Here is a 22252-nt window from a genome sequence, read left to right as displayed (position 1 = left end):
AGTTTAAAATGGAAGTAATTTTGTGTAGCCAAAGGCTAACATTGCCAGAAGTTCTGGATATGATAGGTATAAAGCTAACTCTGTGTGACCTACATGTTTCACCAACTTTGAAGCTTGTTGAGGCAAATATCTGGGATTCAAACAAGGTTAGACATATAAATGAATATGTGTGTGCAGTTACACTAGCTAGTGTAATTTAATACTTATTTAAATGTGAAGGCTATCATGTGCAGAACTTCAGGTCATAAACTGTTCATAATTTGGGTTAAGGGAGACATTTCCCCCAGTAGTATATAGTATTGCATATTTGACAAAGGGTTATTCGTCCAAAACATCAAAATAGAGATCTTATGAGAGGCAGATGCAAAACTGTGCTAATTGCTGTGTTGCTTTTGTAAGGCAAATAATAATGAAAACCATGGCCTTTATGCATTATACAGGCATAAGAACCCTTAAAAATATTCCTATTGATTAATATTTTTAATTTTTGATATTAAACTAACATTAAAACAGGAAGGAATCTGATTTATAAACTATTAGAAAGTTTTAATCTTTGATATTATTCTGTTCTTAAAATAGCAGGAACTTTCCATTTACTTAGATGGACTTTGTTTCATGCCTTTATAGCAGGAATGTTGTATCTTTGGGATAAGACTGTATTCAGAGGATGCTAGAAATGGTTTCTGGGGTTTTTTTTATGAGAACTATAATACAAGTTGCACTTAAGCACTTTCAGCATGTTGCCAAGATTGCCTCCATTTATGTAGTTTCTGTGTTGTAGTATTTTAGTGCAGGTGACAGCTGCCTCGTAGTAGAGCTAGCCTGCCAGACAAAGCTACAATCAAAAGAAACAGAAAAAATGAAGTAGTCATAGTTTCATATTGGATTGCTTCTATATCATTTCACGCTATTCATCTCTTAGTGTATTCAACATACAGGAAAATTAAAGCTCAGGTGTGTTTAGAAGTGGTACGCATCAAATTTAGTGGTGGCTTATAAATTGCAATAGACAAGTTGTCCTGTTTGCAGAATTAAAAAAAAGTAATTCTAATTTTTCACATATGTATTAAAATTAACATATGGAATTTTAAAATAGCATGCATTAAAGTTATAATTCATGGATTCTATCTAGATGTACTTACTTTTCAGAGGCTTAAGCCTTTGGATTTTAATACTGAAACTTTTAGCTGACCTTTCTCTGTAAGAAAACATCCTTAACACTGATGTTATTTTTATGCCTCTTGGTGTTACTAATGAGTTGAATAATTTATGAGGTTGTCATGTGAAAAGGATTTGGTGCAGTTTGATGTACTTTTAGCCTCTGGTGTTGGAATGTGATTAATAAAGAGCTGGAGGCACATTTTTTTCCATGGGGCTTAACTTTCATTGTATTTTTTTATTAGCTTTGTTTTGATAATTTTGTTTGGAACAGTTTGATAGTAAAATGCCCCTAGCTTCCAAAACTAAGCATGATATCACACTACAGAAAGAATTTAAAGCATTTAAAAAAAATAATACTGCATAGTTTTCCAATAACACACTTTTTCCTGACCTCAGATACTTTGTTTGTGAAAAATAAACTATTCATCAAAGCAAAATTTGTTGGGCTTTTGTTATATTAATAGCAATTTTTCATCTTGACTGATATCTCTAGCACAAGTAAAGCTATTTTGAGCATCAGTAAAATAGGGGAAACATCTTACAAGTTTTTGTTATCTACATTGACTGTCAGTTATCATTTAGGATTTTGTGCATAAATATTGCAGTGGAGGAATGTTTAGTCAAAGCCTAAGTCGGCAAGCTCCTCAGTGTCTACGATCAAAGGCATCAACTTAAATAGGTCTGATAAGGCATTGCAGAAGAGGGCAGGCAGTTTCAGCTGAGCAAAAAACACAGACCAAAGATGACAAAATTAATCAGTCATTTCTTTGGCAGTAAATAATAAGATATGCTGAGGATTGCAGATGAGAGAATTTCCAGATTCCTTGGAGATGTGCCTGCTTAACACCTGATTTATCTAAGCTTGTGCAGCCATCAAGATATGACCTTGATAAATAAAAAAGTGCTCTACAACTACTCTAGTATTAAATCAGAGTTGATGTTAGATGTATGGATACTGTAATTACATAATACTTGCAGTCATCAAGGAACAGAAGAGTCTTGGAAATGAAAACTATGTCTGGTCTATATGTTTGTTTTGTAGAAGTAACAACAAATGTTAAATTCTACCTTGAAGAGCTAAAAAAAAAAAGTGTTAATTTTAGCTAATAAGTGACTTCCTCCTGTAGGAAACATTATATATTATCTACTACTGGGAAATAGTATTCTCTTAAAAAATATCTGCTGCAGTACGAGTGGGTGAAGCTTCTATTTAACTACAGTCTGTTAGTCAGCCACCAAATGTATGCACATTTGGATGTCTGTTTTTGTTAAAATATGAATATGCATATATATCTATGTGTGCGTGCACGTGCACAAACTTTTGAAATACCTGGCAAGTAAGAAATATTTCAAAACTATGTGAAAAATTATAACACATTCCTATGGCTATATACTTATCTGTCCTTTGAGATAGTTAGGTGTGTCAGATTCATAGCAGCATTTACAAGAGATGAACTGGATGATTCAATTATATAATTTTATATAAAATAATAATATAAAATTTAATAATTTTGTTACATTTTCTATAAATATTGATAATAATTATATTATTGCATATTGAAATGTCTATAATATTTATAATAATATAAAAATACAATTTTATATTAGGCATTTGATTTGTTTGCAATCTATTAAAACAATTTTCATATCTGGATTTAAAAATCAACCATAATTATTTCATCATCATATCTTCTGTGCCCTTTTGTTTTAGTTAAATTATTACTTGAATAGAAATATAGAACAATTTCTCTCTTCTGTGAAGCTGCAGGGATACTACTTTATGCAATATCAAAGTGCAAGCTATAAAATGGAATTTTGAAATACCTGGAAATTTTCAGTAATTTTTCATTTTATAGCGTCAATAGATTTTAAACAGTTCTTATTTCAGGTTTAGGTGTAGTTTCAATGTAACTGATTAAATTTTAGACTGAAAAGAAAGGTGGAAAAAAAAGTTTGTATAAAAGATTATAAACTCTACTTCTCTTCCTCAAGTTTTGCTACCAATAAATGCATGAAATATGCAGATATGGCCCAATTCACAGTTATTCTGTACATGTGGTGAAAGAATCGTTTAGTCTTTGGAGATGAGTATAGATGAGACACTACTGTATTGCCCTGGACAATGAAACAGAATACTGCTCCACAAACATCATCTTAAGTGCAAAATAGTTAATTTATTAAGCTTTGGTCCTTCAGTCTTTAAAGGTTGTGGTCCAGAAACCATTTGCACATAAAAGGGTTCCAAGAAAGACCATGTTTTCTAGCCTGCACTGGAGGAAATGGACATGAATAACTCACAGCCCATGTTCTAAACATATATATGTAAGCTGGTCAAATATTTCTAGTGTATGTACTCAAGAATATTTGGCCTGTTAAGCCGATTATCATGACAGATCCTGAATGCTTAGAATGAAAAAGAAAAAAAAAAAAGCCTTCATAATGTAAAATGTAATACATTTATGTTTTGAAACAAAGCTACAGTATGTCATATAAATGCAATGTGGCAATTGCTTTTGAACTTGCGTATTTTAAGGTACTCATTCCATTATGTATTTGGACACCTAATTATCAACTTTATTTCAAGAGTGGTTCTAGCTGAAGCAGACTGTATATGGCTCCTTCTGGGACTTGTCAGTGCTCTGTTTCAGCAAATGCTCTGTGTGCTCATCATCAGGAATACGGTTTCATTATACAAACAATTAAAAAGCATCAGGGTTTGAAATCTGAAATGTTCAAATTTGAAATCTACTTTGATGGAAGCACCTCGATTTTGATATGCTTTCAAAGAATTCTGGGCAGGATTTCTTCAGGATGCTGAAGGACTTACATTCCCAGAACATTTAGGTTCAAGCAAGGGCTACCTTAAAAGAAAGGCTGTGTGGATTCCCTGCTATGAAACTGGGAGTCTGAAATCCATGGGAACCCGTACTCAACCAGGGACTGTCTTTTAAACTGGGTTTCTGAGTGTCCCTAAAGGAAGATTCAATTTTTGAGGGTCCACAATGTTAAAGAAAAATGTACCAAGTTGAACTTTGAGTAACTGTAGCTCTAGAGCCACTACTCAGTGCTGCAAAGTCCAGAGCAGTTGATTCCCGAAACTCTTAACTTCCATCTCCTGAACAGCTGGGCTTCCTGCCTTATGAAGTCAGTGTTAGAATAAAATAGGGGGAGGAGACTCCTGAGAAACTGGTGAGAAGCTGGTTTCATTTGGCATGCACCAGATGTTGTTCCTTAAAGCTGTCATTGTTTTACGAACAAACTTATCTTGGCATTTTCAGGTGATGAGACATTTGAAGAAATCAAAATGTCCCATGAACTGGAGATGCTTAATTTCATCATCTCTGTTCAGAATCTTTTCTGTAAAATTAAATGCCTTATTCTAGGAAGTCTGAATGCCCACTTATAAGCTAGGCTTTATTTCCAGACATACTGGATTTTGGGTTCTACACTTTGATATATTGGGTTGTTAACACTAATGATATTGCTAACAACCTAGAGTTGTCTCATGTTGGTGAAAATACCACCATTGTTTACACTAAATTCAAGACTGTCTGTCAAAGTTACTGCGTAAATTGTGTATCTCTAAAAAAAAAATTTACTTTTTCTCAGCTTGATATAGTCCTCTGAATTCATTATCTTCACCCTATCTTTTTTCTGTACTTACTGAAAATGCCTACCATTATTTCCAGAACAGTTTCAACAAAACTGATTTCAGAACTCTCTTTAGGAAAGCAGTATTTTTTCAGTAACTAATGCAAAACAGAAAGCAAATTGAAGACAACTGATACTGGATCATCACTTATCAGAGTTTTGCCAGCAGGCCCACTAGTTGCATAAAAACCAGTTACTCTTCTAGCTGTATCTGCAATGAGAGCATTCTATATGTACCATGTAAGAGATTAAATACCAAATTATGCTTTCAGTTTTGTCTATAAAATATTGCTTTCTATACTATATCTATATGAACAATTTTGCTGTCAGGATTGAGTTTGTAGATTTTTTTGTAGGCTTCTTTTTTACTTACTTTTACTTTTAAACTGATCCAGATATGCTTTAGATATTCTTTTTTTAGCCAAGGAGGAAGAAGGCTCAAGAGGGCCATATAGTTATGTATAATAAATACTTGTTGGGAAGAAGAAGATGGTGTCAGACTCTTTTCAGTGGTGCCCAGTGACAGGACAAGAGGCAACAGGCACAAACTGAAATACAGAACATTCTATGTAAACATCAGTAAAAACTTTTTTATCATGGTCAAACAATGGAACAGGTTGTCCAGAGAAGTGTAGTCTCCATCCTTGGAAATACTGGAAACTCAGCTTGCCTAGGTCCTGGGCAGCCTGCTTTAACTAACCCTGTTTTGGGTGGAAGGTTGGACTAGGCAATCCAGAGGTGTCTTCCAGCCTCAAGGGTTCTGTGATTCTTATAATGGAGCCAGAGCTTAAAGCAGACAGCTGCCGGAACTTAATCTTCAGTAATATTTATAAAACCCTAGGTTCCTTATATCTTGATGTTCAAGACTGATCTTCTAATGTAATTTCTCATGGACTTAAAACCAAAACTGAGCAGAAATATTTGATTGATACTAGAAATAAAATCCTTGACAACAAGATACTTTAAGCTTCATAAAACTTTTTATTTATTTTATTATTTACATTTTTAAGAAATGTAGATTTACATATCACAGAATTACAGAATGGATGAGGTAGGAAGGGACCTGCTCAAGAAGGTTGCCCAGGACCATCTCCAGACCGCTTTTAAATATCTCCAAGGATGGAGACTCCACAGCCTCCCTGGGCAATCTGTGCCAGTGTTCAGTCAACATCAGAGTCAAAAAGTGTTGCCTAATATTCAGAGCGAACCTCCTGTGTGTCAGTTTTTGCCCATTGCCTCTTGTCCTGTCACTGAAAGGAGCCTGGCTCCATCCTCTGTGCACCTTCCCATCAGGTACTTATGTACATTGATAAGATCCCCCTGAGCCTTCTCTTCTCTAGGCTGAACAGTCCCAGCTATTTCAGCCTTTCCTCATATAAGAGATGCTTCAGTCCCTTAATTATCTTTGTGTCCCTTCATTAGACTTTCCAGTATGTCCATATCTCTCTTGTACAGGGGAGCCCAGAACTGGACACTGCACTGCAGATGTGGCCTCACCAGTGCTGAGTAGAGGGGAAGAATCACCTCCCTCAACCTACTTGGCAATGCTTGGTCTAATGCAGCCCAGGATACCCTTAACCTTTGCAGCAGAGGCACATTGCTGCTTCATGTTCAACTTGGTATTCACCAGGACCCCTAGGTCCTTTTTTGCAGAGCTGCTTTCCAGCTGGGTGATCCCCAGCATATACTGGTGCCTGGTGTTGTTCCTCCCCAGGTGCAGGATTTTGCAGTTCCCCTTGTTGAACTTCATGAGGTTCCTGTCACCCCATTTCTTCAGCCTGCTGAGGTCTCTCTGGATGGCAGCACAACATTCTGGCATATCAGCTACTCCTCCCAGTTTCATGTCATGCGCAAACTTGCTGAGTACACTCTGCCCCATCATCCAGATCATTAATGAAGGTGTTGAATGGGTATGGATCATCATAAACCAATTCTAATATCGATTTGCTCATGGACAGTATTGAAATTGAATTTGTTGTGACTAAATGAGCGCAAAAATGGTCTTTTTTTTTTTTACTTAGTTAATGCACTATCCTGAAAATCAGTAACACACACAATATTGTAAAATACATTGCTCTAGGGAAATTCAGGTGATGACCCTTATCTAAGATAACTTCCCAAACTAATATTTATTTAAGTAATGTCTTAAGTATGACAATAGAAGAGAAACTACAGAACAAAAGCCCTTAACTAAAAAGAAAACCTGTTCCCTCACTCCATTCATGCACTTAATTTTCATCTGTAAGTAAACACAAGTTGACAATTAATTGTGAGCAGTTTTAAGAAATAGCATCCACTTTATGGACAGAAAACACATGTATGTTACTATATGTTCAGTGGTGAGCATTTTAAGAATATCTATGCAGTCATTAATCCATAACAATGCTTCCATGTGTCATCAAGTCCTCTCTGTTCTTTAGTCTAAATGTGATCATGCTGCCATGTGAGACAAGGGTGTAAACTATTCTGCTTCACTTGGAGCACCTAAAATAATACTCCTATTACACAACTAACTTACTTTCAGTATGGGAACTAACTTCCACATCTGATTGTGAAATCTCCAGTGTACTCTGAATGAGTTTACATCCAAATTATGTGCCTGAAGCAGTCACAAAAATCTGTCTATTTTTTTAAGCATAGCAATTTAAGATTTGCATCTACAGCCTTATAATTGTAGCCCAACAGTGCCATCCACTGCTTCTCCAAATAAACTTCCAACATTTCATCCTCATAAAGTTTTAGGGAAAATATGATACCATAATTGTGTCCTCTTAATATTTTACATGGTAATTGTCAGATACAGATGAAAATGAAATCTGTTTAAAGAAAATCCAGGAATAAGAGCTTACATTAGGTATTGCTAGAAGGATCTGCAAAGCAAAATCCTAACTGTGAGAATAATGAAATCTAAAATATTAGATTTAGCTTGGTTTTCTTTCTAGTACTTCTTAGATCCCTCCAATCATAAATATATTCTCATTAAATATATCTACTGTTATGATGATCCTCATTCTTATAACCCACCGTAATGAAAGACACAGTCAAGGTGTAAACTGTAATGGAATTTGCTTAGGTAGGGTACTGAACACTATTGTGCTGAACTGTATTGAAGACTCAGTGTCTGAGTTTCTGCTGTCTGACTAGGTGATGGAAATGAGTTGCAATTGCATCCTGATGGTCTTTTGCATTCTCTAAATATCTGCTCCCTGTCATATGCTATTTCTAGCATAGGAATTTCATAGTAGCTTTATAATAAGTTTTAAGTACAGGTTCATGAAATAGTCATTTTTTTCTAATGATTTCCTCAAATCTTGAATGCCAGAATCTCTGTCTTGACTCTAGTTCAAGCTTTTCACAGAGCCAAATAGGATATGAAAACTTTTTTTCCCCCTCAAAACCTCTGTGTTGGGTTTCAAATGCCTTTCGTCTGAGATTTTCAGGTTATCTGGCATGACCTGGATTTTAGCTGCTATTATAGGTCTGAGCTAATAGATTTTACTGCAAAACTTTCTGGCTTTTTACCAGCAGTCAACATAACTAGTTCTGTTTCTCACTTCTTCATCTGAAAGTGTATGATTCCAGAATGTTCTTGAGGTAATCAAACTGGCCTGCAAAACCATTCTTAAGATGTAAAAATCAGAACCATTGCCAGTCCTAGAATTCTAGCTGCATTTTTCTCCCTTCCACGATTATATTTTCGTGTGAAAAGAATACATGATATCTGTCTGTTTTGCCAAATGAAGGTCATTTGCTTACCAAAACCAGTAAATTACTATGATGTGAAATGTTTTCAAACCTGTGTGAAGGGTGTATTTGTTCTACTAATTCAGTTCTATTGCTAATTAAGAAAGAAATAGAGGTTATTGACCCATGTATATTCAGTGCATCTCATAGAAACATTTTGGAAGAACATTCTGTCAGTGAAAGTCTAATTTAAGAGTCCTTCAGGACAGCTTTCACAGCTGGGTGAATGTACCTCTTGGGACTCAGTTTTTACCATCTGCTTTTCTTACGTCCTATTTTCCATGCTTTAAGATTACATATTAAGGTGTAATAGCACTTTAAATCTTCTTTGGCTATAGTTAAAAGCACAAAATACTCCATTCTTAAATTTTCTCCATTCTTCTTACTCTTGATGTCTTCTTGACTGCAGGACTCCGTTCTCCCCTTCCTATATGAGTAAGTGGAAATATGTATCGTTTGTTACGGGAAAAAGGTGTTTAATAACACCAATAACTGAGTAAAGAAGGCAAAGCTGGACCAAATGGGTCTAAAAATGCAAGGTGAAGTTCCATTTCTGCCTGTATGGAGCAAGGTGTTTTCTGAAGACCTGGTTAGGACAGCCTGCTAAGCACATGGCTGGAATCTCCATCGTTTATTGGATGTCAGGGGGAACATTGCCACCAAGGATGAGGACAAGGCTGAGGTACTTAATGCCTTCTTGGCCTCAGTCTCTAATAGCCGGACCAGGTATCCTCAGGGTATTCAGCTCCCTGAGCTGGAAGACAGTGACAGAGCGCCAAATAAATCTCCCATATTCCAGGAGGAAGCAGTTAACGACCTGCTATGCCACCTGGACACTCACAAGTCTGTGGGACTGGATGGGATCCACCCAACGGAGGGAACTGGCGAAGGAGCTTGCCAAGCCACTCTCCATCATTTATCAGCAGTCCTGGTTAACAGGGGAGGTCCCAGAAGACTGGAGGCTTGCCAATGTAACACCCATCTACAAGAAGGGCCAGAAGAAGGATCCTACAGGCCTGTCATCCTGACCTCGGTACCAAGGAAGATTATGGTGAGGTTCACCTTGAGGACGCTCACAGGGCATGTGCAGGACAACCAAGGGATCAAGCCCAGCCACCATGGGTTCATGAAAGGCAGGTCCTGCTTGACCAACCTGATCTCCTTCTATGACCAGGTGACCCGCCTAGTGGATGAGGGGAAGGCTGTGGACGTTGTCTACCGGGACTTTAGTAAAGCCTTTGACCACGTCTCCCACAACATTCTCCTAGAGAAAATGGTGGCTCGTGGCTTAAACAGGTTTACTCTTCACTGGGTAAAGAACTGTCTGAATGGCCAAGCCCAGAGAGTTGTGGTGAACGGAGTTAAATCCAGTTGGCAGCCAGTCACAAGCGGTGTTCCCCAGGGCTCCGTTCTGGGGCCGGTCTTGTTCAATATCTTTATCGATGACCTAGATGAGGGGATCGAGTCCTCCCTCAGTAAGTTTGCAGATGACACCAAGTTGGGTGGGAGTGTTGATCTGCTGGAGGGTAGGCAGGGCTCTGCAGAGGGATCTGGACAGGCTGGATTGATGGGCCGAGGTCAACTGTATGAGGTTTAACAAGGTCAAGTGCCGGGTCCTGCACTTGGGTCACAACAACCCCATGCAACGCTACAGGCTTGGGGAGGAGTGGCTGGAGAGCTTCCCGGCAGACCGACCTGGGGGTGCTGGTTGACAGCCGGCTGAACATGAGCCAGCAGTGTGCCCAGGTAGCCAAAAAGGCCAACAGCGTCCTGGCCTGTATCAGAAATAGTGTGACCAGCGGGAGTAGGGAAGTGATTGTACCCCTGTACTCAGCATCGGTGAGGCTGCACATCAAATACTATGTTCAGTTTTGGGCCCCTCACTACAAGAAGGACATTGAGGTGCTCAAGCACCTCGAACCTGGTGAGGGGTCTGGAGCACAAGTCTTATGAGGAGCGGCTGAGGGAACTGGGGTTGTTCAGTCTGGAGAAGAGGAGGCTGAGGGGAGACCTCATCGCTCTCTACCACTACCTGAAAGGGGGTTGTGGTCAGGTGGGTGTTGGTCTCTTCTCCCAAGTAACTAGTGATAGGACGAGAGGAAATGGCCTCAAGTTGCTCCAGGAGAGGTTTAGGCTCGATACTAGGAAAAATTTCTTTACTGAGAGAGTGGTCAAACATTGGAATAGGCTGCCCAGGGAACCATCACTGGAAATGTTCAAAAACATGTAGATGTGGCACTTCGGGACATGGTTTAGAGGGCGTGATGGTGTTGGGTTAACGGTTGGACTTGATGATCTTAAAGGTCTTTTCCAACCTTAATGATTCTGTGACACCATGATTCTGTGAATGGAGGGCCATTATTTCAGCAGTGCTGCAACCACTGCAGCCTAGAATTAAAGATCATAGTATAGATTTAAAAAGACTTTCCTCTCCCACTCTTTCTGACAGCCAGTAGGAGGCATGACAGGCTTTCAGGCAACAGGCTCAGGTTTCTGAGGGGCTCTGGGCCACTTGCAAGATAAAGATGGGCTAAACTGACAGATGCAGATTGCATGAATCTCTTCAATACAGGTGATTCCTTGTCTTTCACAAAGCAAATGGAATCGCTATGTATAGATTACAAAAATAAAGGAATTAATTTTCAGAGACAATATATCTTTTAATATACCAAAGTGTTTTTACTTATCTTTTTACATTGCATTATTTTACATTTATAAGAGAAAATATATTTCTACTAGATCATATTAAGATATTAATTTTATGTTACTCGTTTTATAGTGTTTGCATTGGAACACACGCAAAAAGTACCAGTGTAGTGAAACAAACCGAAATTTTATGACTTTCGGCATTGTGCAAGGTACAGGCAGGGATGCAGAAACACTTAGTGAAAGCAGTGTATTAAAAGTCAAGCACATTTTATAGAAAACTTCTCAAATATACCACTAACCAGCATGACAAGGAAGACACCTTGTTAAGAATTCTATCAGCCATCATTTCATGCACGTTTCCAGTTACATATTTAATTTTATTTTTCATATCATGTATACTACATCATGACATGACTTTTTCTTACCCTTATCATATGCCTAAAGAGTGTATCTCCCAGTGTATTTCTGTAAAGCCCTGAACATTGTCTACAATAGATATACTTTCCCAGCTGAAAGAACTATGCATAATGCTTGAAGAGTTTTATCAGTGTCTCTTTTGCCATATCACAAAAGTCATTCAATCCCATGCCCTCAGAAAGGCTGATCATATTTTCTACATAATATCTCAGCTCTAGTCTGAATAGAAAATTGTATTGCCAGTGCTTGCAAATTTAAGATAAGCATAGAAATTTTGCAAGAATCCCAGAAGTTGCATGGAAGGTTTGCGCTCTCTTGCGATCTTTGCAAAGCAGAATGAAAGACGTCACAGACACCACACAGCAGCTTAACAGAAGGTAAAATAAAATACTGCTCTCTTTTTTTCGTTACTGCTGACTGCTGCTAAGATTTCTGTGAGTTAGCTCTCCTTAATATACACACAGGCTTTCTACCTGGGACAGTGATTACCATTCACCTATTTCAGAGACAAAACAATGAAAATCTTGTTGATTATCTCATTGAGCTGTTTTAATAATACACCCTCAGAATCTGCTTTATCTCAATGATATCTTGATATCTTGTGTACTGTTACTGTTCTGCTTTTTATCTGCTATACTGCGTGAAACAAAGATGTCTTATAATTGCAGCTATTTTTGTTAAAATTAGAAAAAAAAAAAAAACAACAGTAAAATTCAGTCCCAGATCAAGCAAATAGCAAAGCTTTTATTTTAATTTGATAGATAATTGCATTTTGGGTTCAGGAACTAGGAGCGTATGTATTTGCAACAGCCTGGCCCAAGCAGAAGTGCTGTCTTGTTACAAGTGCATAGTCCCTTAGTAGAGCTAAGAGTTAAACACAGATATCCCAATGGTAGGGCCACACTGCTGTCTCACAAATGTGTATATTCTGTGGGTGCTGCCCTTTGTCTGGTGTTGCTATAGGCACTGATCTACAGAGACATAGAAACAGTTCCACCCACCAGTTACTGTTGCTGCCGAAGTGAAAATGATGTATGCCAGCTCTGAAGATGTGGTGATCTATGTAAGGACGAAACGAAATTTGTATAGAAAAAAACCCACAGTGCAGCACACTGAACCAGTTGGAATTGCACAGTAAAAGACAATGTAATAGAGAGTAAATCTAGATTTTCTAATGACATTATTATATTGACAAGTTTATTATTTATATATAGCAAGGAAAATCCTTTTAAGAAACAGTTACAGGAAACATCATGTATAGGAGATTTTGCATGTGTAAAGACTGCGTAAGATATTCCTTCTGTAAGCCTCAAAAGAGTAGAATTTCATTTGAAAATATCGCCATCCCAGAAAGTAAAAACCATTTCAGACATGTTGGCAAATGGGTCCCTCAAAGCACTGATCACGAGCTGTTGAGGCTTTCTTCTGTAAATAAGTAGTCTTGATAGAAATTAAAATGATTACCTAACTACTGGAATTCTGGTAGTTACTACAAAATAATTTTAAACTTCCTTCCTACACCTTCATTCCCTGCACTAGAAAATGAATTTTTTAGCTGTCCTATTATGTGTCTGTACAGTGGCTGTTTCCAAAGAGCTGATCTTGTTTGGATCTGATAGCAACAGCTGAAGTGGTGAGGGGCAAAACTGCCTTCTAGCAAAGACATAATTGCCCATGCTTTGTCCACAGAGGGGGAGAATTCAAAAATTAGAAGACAGACCACAACACTACAGATACATCTTTCTTTTTTAAAATATTGGAGTTCGGACCAGTCTCCTGTTTTGGATATTCTAATTTTCAAATGTTAGGTAAGGGTTAGAAATGTTGGTGTAGAATACCCCGGTAACGGAAGATAAGATCACGTTTCTCATGCCACTGCATTACCACTGGGCTGCTAGCAAACACCAAGTGTTTGTATTTCCAAACAGCGTTTCATTTCTTCCCAAGGCTTTATCATTATTAGCCTTTTCAATTAGAATTTTTTATAAGCAGGAAGCAAAATTGAGGCTAGCATATGCGGGTGCAATTCCTCTGGGTGTGCCTCTTTAGAAGTCCGGCAACTTTGATCCTGTCTTTAGGGTCTGCAAGCAGATAGAGTCAGAGCATGGCTTTTCCTGGAGACTGTGCTTGGGTTAGGTATTTCAAACTCAGAACTAATCTAAAGCTTTCCAGACATAATCCAGACCTTAATGTTAAGACATGACATATTTTTTGTTTATATGTTATGTTAAAAACGTTTTATCAGATGCTATTTCAAAAGTGTAGAATGCCTCGTTTAGCAGATTTATTTCATTATTTCATTATCATGTCATACATATTTAAATTCAATCACCTTTTGCTTCTTACCTTATTAATTACATTTTTCTATTGAAATAGTTTGATTACCCTCTTCAGTGGCACGTCTTAAGAAACTTTTGCTTACATGTGAATATTTTGAATTAAGGATAAATGAAATTCCTTTTTGCTGTCAAAACTAAATTGTGAAAATGCATTGCGCGGCTTTGAAAATCAGTACACTCTATTAGCAGACCTGTCAATATAAAAAGTGCATTCCATTTCCACCTCTTGCTCTAATAACCTTTTCTATGTTACTCAGAGGCAGTTCACATAATCAGAGTATATTGTCAGCTTACTGGAGTTGGGGAAGCATGAAATGAAAATCGCGTTAATATTGATCCAATTCTCTTACTTGCAAGTGTCCTTGATGTCCTTTCCACTGTGAGCAATAACTGTTGGTGTGATGTAGTTATTTTCCTCTCAGCTATTACTGTACTTCTGTAAAATGGCTGGAAACACAGTTAGAAAAATTTTATTGCTCTTAATTATTTTCCTCGTGTATCATCTTTGCCAGTTTAAGTGATCCACAGCATATCAGAGAATTTGGTTTCTTTCTGCAATTTATCAAACTACACACCGAGAGGCTGCATTTCAAACTGACAGGGATTTGTAAAGGTCATCAGTCATGAAATATGAATCCATTCTTGTGTGTACAAGTTACAGTGGCAAACTACATCTTAATCCAAATATAAACATTTGACTGTTTTAAGTTCCTGTTAGAAGGACTTCTTCTGGTTCCAGTCAGAATGAAGACTGCCCTTCAGGAGCCTGAAAATGCCTTGTGACGTTTGCTGGACTGGCCATATCCGATTCTATCACCCACTGGCGTTTATGGTCGGTACTGAACCAGCGCAGGATTCTTTCTCACATGCTCAGAACACCTGAAAGCTCAAATAAATATAACGATAATATTGATGACTTCTAGAAATTTATTGCATAACCACTCTGAACCTCAGTTTTCCTATCTATAAACAACAAAAATAATGAGTGTCCAACAGCAACTTAATCTTTATTTTGTGTAGGAGCTTTTATATTCATATACAACACTTTAACTTTAACTACAAGTATTTATTGTTTAAAAAGCTCTCAACCTCATCTCAGAAACCTGTTCATTTTGGCCTTGCACATATTCTCAGTCTCCTCTTTGGTAATAGTTTGTGTCAGTCTCATTTTTACAATGCAAAACATCTGAGAATTTTTAAGAGGAAAATGTATACAACACTAAAGTATTTATTTACAAATGTCTCACATAAAGAAGATCATTTGGTCAGATATTATGTACTAAAATTGGAGTAAAATGTCTGGAATGTCTATGATTAAATTTTCAGGTATTTATCTATTATAGAAAACAAGAATGTGATTTGGGTTTACTTTTGCTGGAAGTAATTTCCCATACAAATGTATGCAATTTTTAATTTCTACACGATTTTCCTAGGTTTTCTCCCTCATTTCTTCAAAGATCCTTAATAATGAAAATATGATTTAGATTCCTCTGGCTTTTATTAAATCTATTAAAACCAGCCTTCCTTTAATAACAATCACTTCTCTGATTCTCTAGGGAAACTAAATTGTATGCCAGTCAAAGCTGCCAGTTCCAGAAACACATTGCAATTTAAATAATAATTCTAGCAGACACAGGTGGGGACAGTTCATCATGATATGCCAGCACCGCTCTGCTACTCAAAGCCAGGAGACCGGTCTCTTGAGCAGACCCAGGGATACGTGGTGTACGTTTCCCACGGAGTGAACGCAGTCCTAGGAGGCTGGCTCTATAGCCGTGCGGAAAGATATTAGGCTGGGGTAGAGTGGTCACCATGCTGATGATTTAATCTTAGTGAGTTTTGTAGAGGTCAGTTTACAGACTCCCAAGCAGCTGCTCTCCATAACTGTGACCACTGCGAGGGTCCCGGTGCCTAATCAAGTTAGTAAAGATCAGCAATGAAAGTAGGGACTTAATCTGTTAGAATATATAAAGCAGGAGGATTATCTCATTAAGCTTTTTATTGAGTATTTTCAACTATTAATAATGTTGAATGACTAAAAAAGGTAGATAATAGTGTTGCATTTTAATTCTGTGAGCACATAAGCTTGATCCTTCCAGTAAAAGTTAGAGTTTGTAAAATAAACAAAAAAACTCGTCCAAGAAAAAGCTTAGCTCTTTCAAACTCTGTTCATAAATTATATTTTACCTGTGATATAATTTCATGTTTCACATCATGACCTAACAGGTAGCCTTTTGTGAAGAATGAATTCTGAATTCCTTTATTTAATACAATATTAAAAACTACCTTAGGTGATTAAAATTTGGCAACAAAAGCAGCGTTCTACAGAGCGGTACATACCATTGATCCGTAAGGAGGTAAAAGCAACTTTACCCTTAAAAGTTTCTGAAGAGAGCTAAGCTTCCCAAAAACTGTACTTTAGCTGCTATAAAAGAGAGTTTTTAATTAAATGCAGCATTTTACTGTAAAGAGAACAGACTTTATTTATGTCAAAATGCTCCTTTAGAAGCCACATAAAACTGTAAAAGACAATATATGAAAAAGCTTTCTTATAGAAAAGAAGAACACCATCCCATGAAGCAGATTTCCAGATGTTTGGAAACATTAGAATTTCCTGTCAGTATATTTAGGTAACATTAAAATGAGGTTAACTTTCCATTCTGCCATCTCTCTTCAAAGATCAAAGAGCGCTCACTGCATAAATTGCCTTATCGGTAATTCGTTGAAGTAAACTATGGAAACAACTTTATAAGAAGCAGTAGTCTTCTTTTGTTGGTTACAGTATGACCAAGCAAACTTTTCTTAAAATTAGACATATTTTTAACTTCGTTTTATGCTAAATACAAAGAGAAAAAATTTAAATGCTATATTTGAATATATAATAAGTGGATAGAAGTAAAGAGAGAACTGAAAACTCCCTTCCTGTGTTCAATGAAGTCATGGTAATTGGTGTAATGTCTAACAAAATAAGCATACATAAACATAAATGTAATCAACAATATGTTATGTTTGTATGGCTGATTTTAGAATTTTATTTAGGGACAGTTTTGTGGGTTTGGACACTTACAACCTTTTTGAAATTTAGATTGAATCCCTAGAACCTGTTATGACCTACAGAACCCAACAGGGAATTTAACTGAAAATAGAGACGCAAAAAATTCAAATGTTACAAACTTGCCCAAAAATGTTGTTTAAATATTGCCTGTATTAAATACTTCTAGAGACTGTAGCTGCAAAATAATATGAGATCCTCTCGTTCTTAGGAAGTTATTTGGCTTTTGTGAGAGTTTTGGTATGGGGGTTTTTCGTCTGCTTAATAATTTCTGTTTAAGGAAAAGTAATGCTACTGGAAGAGAGATTAGTAAATTTTTGGCAATACAAGTTTATTGTGCAGCTCATATAACCTTTCAGACATATAAAATACACACCTTTTAATGGAAGCTGGGGTTTTGTAGAGTGCTGGTTGGTTTCTTTAATTTGTTTTAAAGAAACTTTAATCCTTTCAGTTATCCTGAAGCTACAGTAGAAAGCTAGTTTTTAATATGAACATTTAAAAATATTATCAAGATGATAACAGGTGTAAAAAAAAGATGGATTTTTTTTAATCACTTATCCAGTCTTAAGCGTACATTCTCTTGAAATATCTTTAAGACAGTTTCAGTTTCCTTCAGGTTTCAGGAAATTAAGGCACCAAGTTCAGCTGGACTTCAATGTGAGCTGAGTGACTTATTTCCTTTAACTTCTTTGCAAAATGTAGTTTTAAGAAATACTTAGCTGCTTATTTCAGGGCTTCTTTCCAAATCCCAGTCTAGAAAAATATCCCTTAAAAAGGAGCTTGATAAGGACAAGATCTGAGAGCATCTGCCAGTTCCATTTTCGTGAATCCCTATGTCAAAATGTTGCTTTCTTGACATCTCATTTTATTTTTTTCCTATTTTAATGGGTTTGAAACATTTTCCAATTAGACTTAGGAACTGACACTAGTACAATTCCGTATTGTGTCTTTAAAATACAAACTCCTTACGTCCTAAAAAGAGTTTTAAATTAAATATCTGGAAACTAATTTCATTTCATAATAATTTTTCTGGGGCTTTGAAAAAATGCTTGAGTTTTTATTTTCTTCAAACATGCTGAAATATCAAGTATTCATTTATTCATATCTCCTTTTTATATCATTGTTAACAATACTAGACATAGTTTTATGTCATATAATTTTTTATTCAGTTTGTTGTCTGGTTTTAAGGAGACAAGTTGTTTTTCTTTCTATTCTTATTTGGAGAGGTTCTCTTATTTTAAAACCTTTTTGAAGTTTTCTTGATATATAAAAATAGAACATCTGTGACAGATCTGTTTTGAACATATTTCACTTTTCAGGATCCAAGGAGATCTGGTGGTCTGTGGTATTCGCTTGTTAATTTCTTGATGAATGGGTAGAAAGGCCACGAAGTGCACTCAGTACAGCACGTCTTCCGAAGATAGATGATCTCAAATAAATTCTATTCCCAATCAGTTTTTGATTTGTTAGGTGTTAAACCATTTCTTTGTAAGGACAGTGTTTACAACCCTTGTAATGAGACAGCCCTGTGAGACCTTACTCTTCTTGCTGTAATTTTGATAAATGGAACTCTAATTCATAAAGGATATAGTGATTGAAGGGCAGCTCTGGGTCTCGTACACTTTCATTTAGATAAATGTTTGGTACAGTACAGCAAAACTGAGGTGCACTCAACAAAGTGATAAATTTAAACAACAGCCAAACCAGAGCTTTTTTCTATCAAGACAAAGAAGCGCCATTTACTATATTTCTTTTAGATAAATGTATGTTTAACATTAGAAACCAGAATGGATTTTAGAAACATTTGTCTTGTTGCTAAGCTCTAAATTTGCCAAACTAATTTAATGCCTTCTGCTCTACCAGGTTTCTTACATTGGTGTATGGCAATGTTTCTGTAATCTGGTAACTGGAACCCTCATCACATGGGATTTAGAACACCCTAAATTTAGGTTCTTCTGATGAATTTTAGGTGTTAGTAATAATTTGGGGCTTGGAACTTTTTTTCCTTGTAATTTTAAAAATACATCTTCATGCATAAATAATTTTAAAGGACTGCCACTAATCTAATCAGTTACTACAGAAATGGTTGACTCTATGATTACTCCAGATTAGTACTTTTGAAGTTATTCATTTAATGATTATCACATTTTATAAAGCTCAGAAACTTTCATAGCACTCACTAGAATTACCAAAAAGGAAGAGAACAGTATTTTCATGCTTCCTTCCTCCACTGTATTAGTTCATCTCATGCCCGGTCTCCTTTAGTGTCAAATGCTTCACAGCAGGAGCTATTACTTGTGTCAAATGATGCTAAACTCCCTTGTAGCAAACACAAGTGTAACAAGATCCTGATCTAGCGATTAAATACTCAGGACAATTCTGATGTAATAAAACTGAAGGTCTGTTACAGCTCATTACTCCTTTGTGTTTTTCCAAACTCCTACAATTCTTGCTCCTTTCGTGAATTAGGGAGGAAAAAAACAAACAAGCAAGCAAAAATAAAACACAAAGAAAGAAATAAACAAAAAAAACCAAGCAAAACAAGAAACCCAAAAGCTTATACATAATACTGAAAATTATTCCAACCATTAGTTACTTGATTCAATTTTAAATTTGGTGAACAATTACAGTTAGTTGTACTAAGTAGTAACCTATGAAAGTGAGGCAGTGATCACAGCCTAATAACTGAACACAGCAAAACATAGTGTTTTAGTATATAATTGGCATCAGTATTTTCTTAATCACTATCAGTATGATCCTAATGGAGAGAGCAACAAATGGGAAGATTAGAGATGCTGTCCTTAATTCTGGCCTTGGTGAAAAAAAATGGGGTTTGGCTTACTTGTTTGTCTTTACCTGCTCTGTAGTTTCATAAATAATAGCAATAGTATACAAAAGGTTAGTATTAGGCAATGTAAAACATGATGTTGTCTCAGCCTAGAGTGGAGTCCAATATCAAGTGGCATGCTGACAGTCATCTTCAAACAGAGTAAACACACTAACAGAAAAATATGCCTCCAGTGTTGTTATTTATATGGTGTGACTCTCCCAAACTAATTAAAAGACTCATATAAGAGTAGGAGAGAAAATCGTAACACTTACCCCACCGTTTGTAATAACAAAACTGCCTGACACATCAGTTCCTTTCCCTGTGTCTATCTTCACTAACCTATCTGCTTACTATATTCCTCTTAGTTGCCCTGTATTAATATGAGGCCATGTGTTTTATATTGGGGTTTACCTCATGATTTTACACCTGCCATAAGAGTATTCATCATTTGAAGTTCAGGCATTGTGGAAGACAAACAAAATCCACGCGTGCCTGGTTTTGCTCAGATTTCACTCATCGTTCTGTAGCTTAGTAGTAAGCTAATCTCCAAATTTTCATACAGAAAGGGAAGATTGGGTTTGGGTTTTATTTCTTGGTTGGCAGAACTGGAGATGCCCATATCTTGTGTGGTCCAAGGTGAAGATGCGGGGTTTTCTGTTTAGGAAAACAACAGAAAGCTTTCTCTCCTAAGGCTACTATGAATCTGTAGTACCGCAAACAAAACTAAGGACCTCTCCCCATCTAAGACACACCGTGCAGATGTCACAACAACACATGAAAGCTGTTTATGATATGAAAGCTACTATCATTTGACCACACTATGATTAATTTCTTACATCACGCAAATAAACTCTGGCAAGCGCTAGTAGGACCTTCCCAAAACGTAAGATGGTATATCTCCTGCCATAAGGAACCATCAGTCTGAATAGAAGAAGTCAGCTGTAGGCAAGAAGAAAGGATAAGACATTCCTATGAATTCCTTTGAGGTAATTGGCACATGTCCATACACCAGCGTTTTTATTGTGCTCCTTAAAAACACACACACAGATGCACACCAAAGTTTCCTCACCGTGCTTGTCCTATTTTAGTCTTTTCTGAATCTCTGCATAGTCTTACCTTGTTAATACTCTATATTGAGCTAATCCACCTCTTACTTCACTGTCCCTCCTGTCTCTAAAATGAAAATCATGACAGATTTTAAATTCCCGAAAGCGACTCCTTTATTTAGAGTAGGTGGTTTGAGCTCTCAGAGGTCAGCCAGAATCAGGACACCAGAAACCCAAGAGAAACTCCTGCTGAATTTCTTGCAGGTGAAAACTAATGGAACAACACTGAACATAAAGCAAATAGCAATTACTAAAAGCAGGAGAGTCTTTGTGAAACAGTTTGTATTTTATTCAAGATATATTCTGAAAGACAGAATAAGGCTGCATATTTTGTAAACCTTGATAAAGTTTTTGAAAATGTTCCTTTCCCCTTTTCGATAAAGATGATTTATACTGTATTTTTTACTACTTGACTGTGGTTGGTTTATATTTAAAATATTACTCAGCTAAATTCACAACATTTGTAACTTTTTTTAGGCACCGAAGAGGATGTAGTGAAGTCAAAGAAAACTTTCCGAAGTCAAGCTGTGGTAAATCAGAATGCAGAAACAGAGCTTATGCTGGAAGGAGATGATGATGCTGTTAGCCTGCTCCAAGAGAAAGAGATTGACAATCTTGCAGGTAATTATATTTTTCATTACAGCTAAGATATGAGCTAAAATGCTCTTTTAAACTTGTTGGTTCTTAACCTTTGTGGTTAGTGTCTTAATACTGACAGCTAAGTATACAATTACAGTACAGATTCATTGTGTTCTAGATATAATGTGATGTCCTACTTCCATGAACTAGGGAAATTGATTACAAAGCATGTGCCCATTGCACAGTCTTTCAGCAGAGATGTGAGAAATAGCAATACCTCAAGTGCTTTTATTACTGCCTGTGACTTCTTGGTGAAAATTCTGTAAAACCGTTGTGGGAATGTCTCTTTTTTTATGGCTAAAATAGAAATGTGGAGTAATTCCGTAACTCAGGGTTTTGTGAGTCAGAGTATGGTTGTGCACATTCATGACCTGATCCCAAGTGCCACGCAGCTTGTGGAGAGACACCTGCGCTCCTGCTGGCACCCACTTCTCTCACTGATGGAGCTAAGGGGGATCTGCAGTGTCTCAACCCATCTGTCACAGCGAGGGAAAAAGTTGCCTGTTATAAACAGGGTCTAAGAAGGAATGAAACTGTAACCAAGCCATGAACTTAGTTAGCAGATGAGCTGGGAATGAATCCTCTGTAAAAACGTACATGAAAGATCCCTTCTGGTCCTTTCTTCCTGTCAGAAGGTATGCAGTAAGGTCTCAGTTTTATC

At 36.8% G+C, this 22252-nt stretch overlaps 1 protein-coding gene across 4 annotated transcripts in view; it reads left to right on the top strand.

Annotated features, from left to right (window-relative positions):
- Positions 1-22252, top strand: part of NBEA (neurobeachin) — a gene marked incomplete at its 3' end in the record, with an annotated part of 516829 nt that overhangs the window by 317279 nt on the left and 177298 nt on the right. For all 4 annotated transcript variants that reach the window (XM_082012155.1, XM_082012156.1, XM_082012153.1 and 1 more), the window contains one exon: positions 21430-21573. In XM_082012155.1, coding sequence (XP_081868281.1) covers positions 21430-21573 — 144 coding nt within the window. The remainder of the gene's footprint in view (positions 1-21429; positions 21574-22252) is intronic.

This window comes from Phaethon aethereus (assembly GCF_964289735.1).
Source record: "Phaethon aethereus genome assembly, chromosome: 1".
NCBI classification, from domain to species: Eukaryota; Metazoa; Chordata; class Aves; order Phaethontiformes; family Phaethontidae; genus Phaethon; species Phaethon aethereus.
The sequence above is the reverse complement of the archived record's forward strand: the minus strand, read 5'-3'. Positions and strand labels throughout refer to the sequence as shown.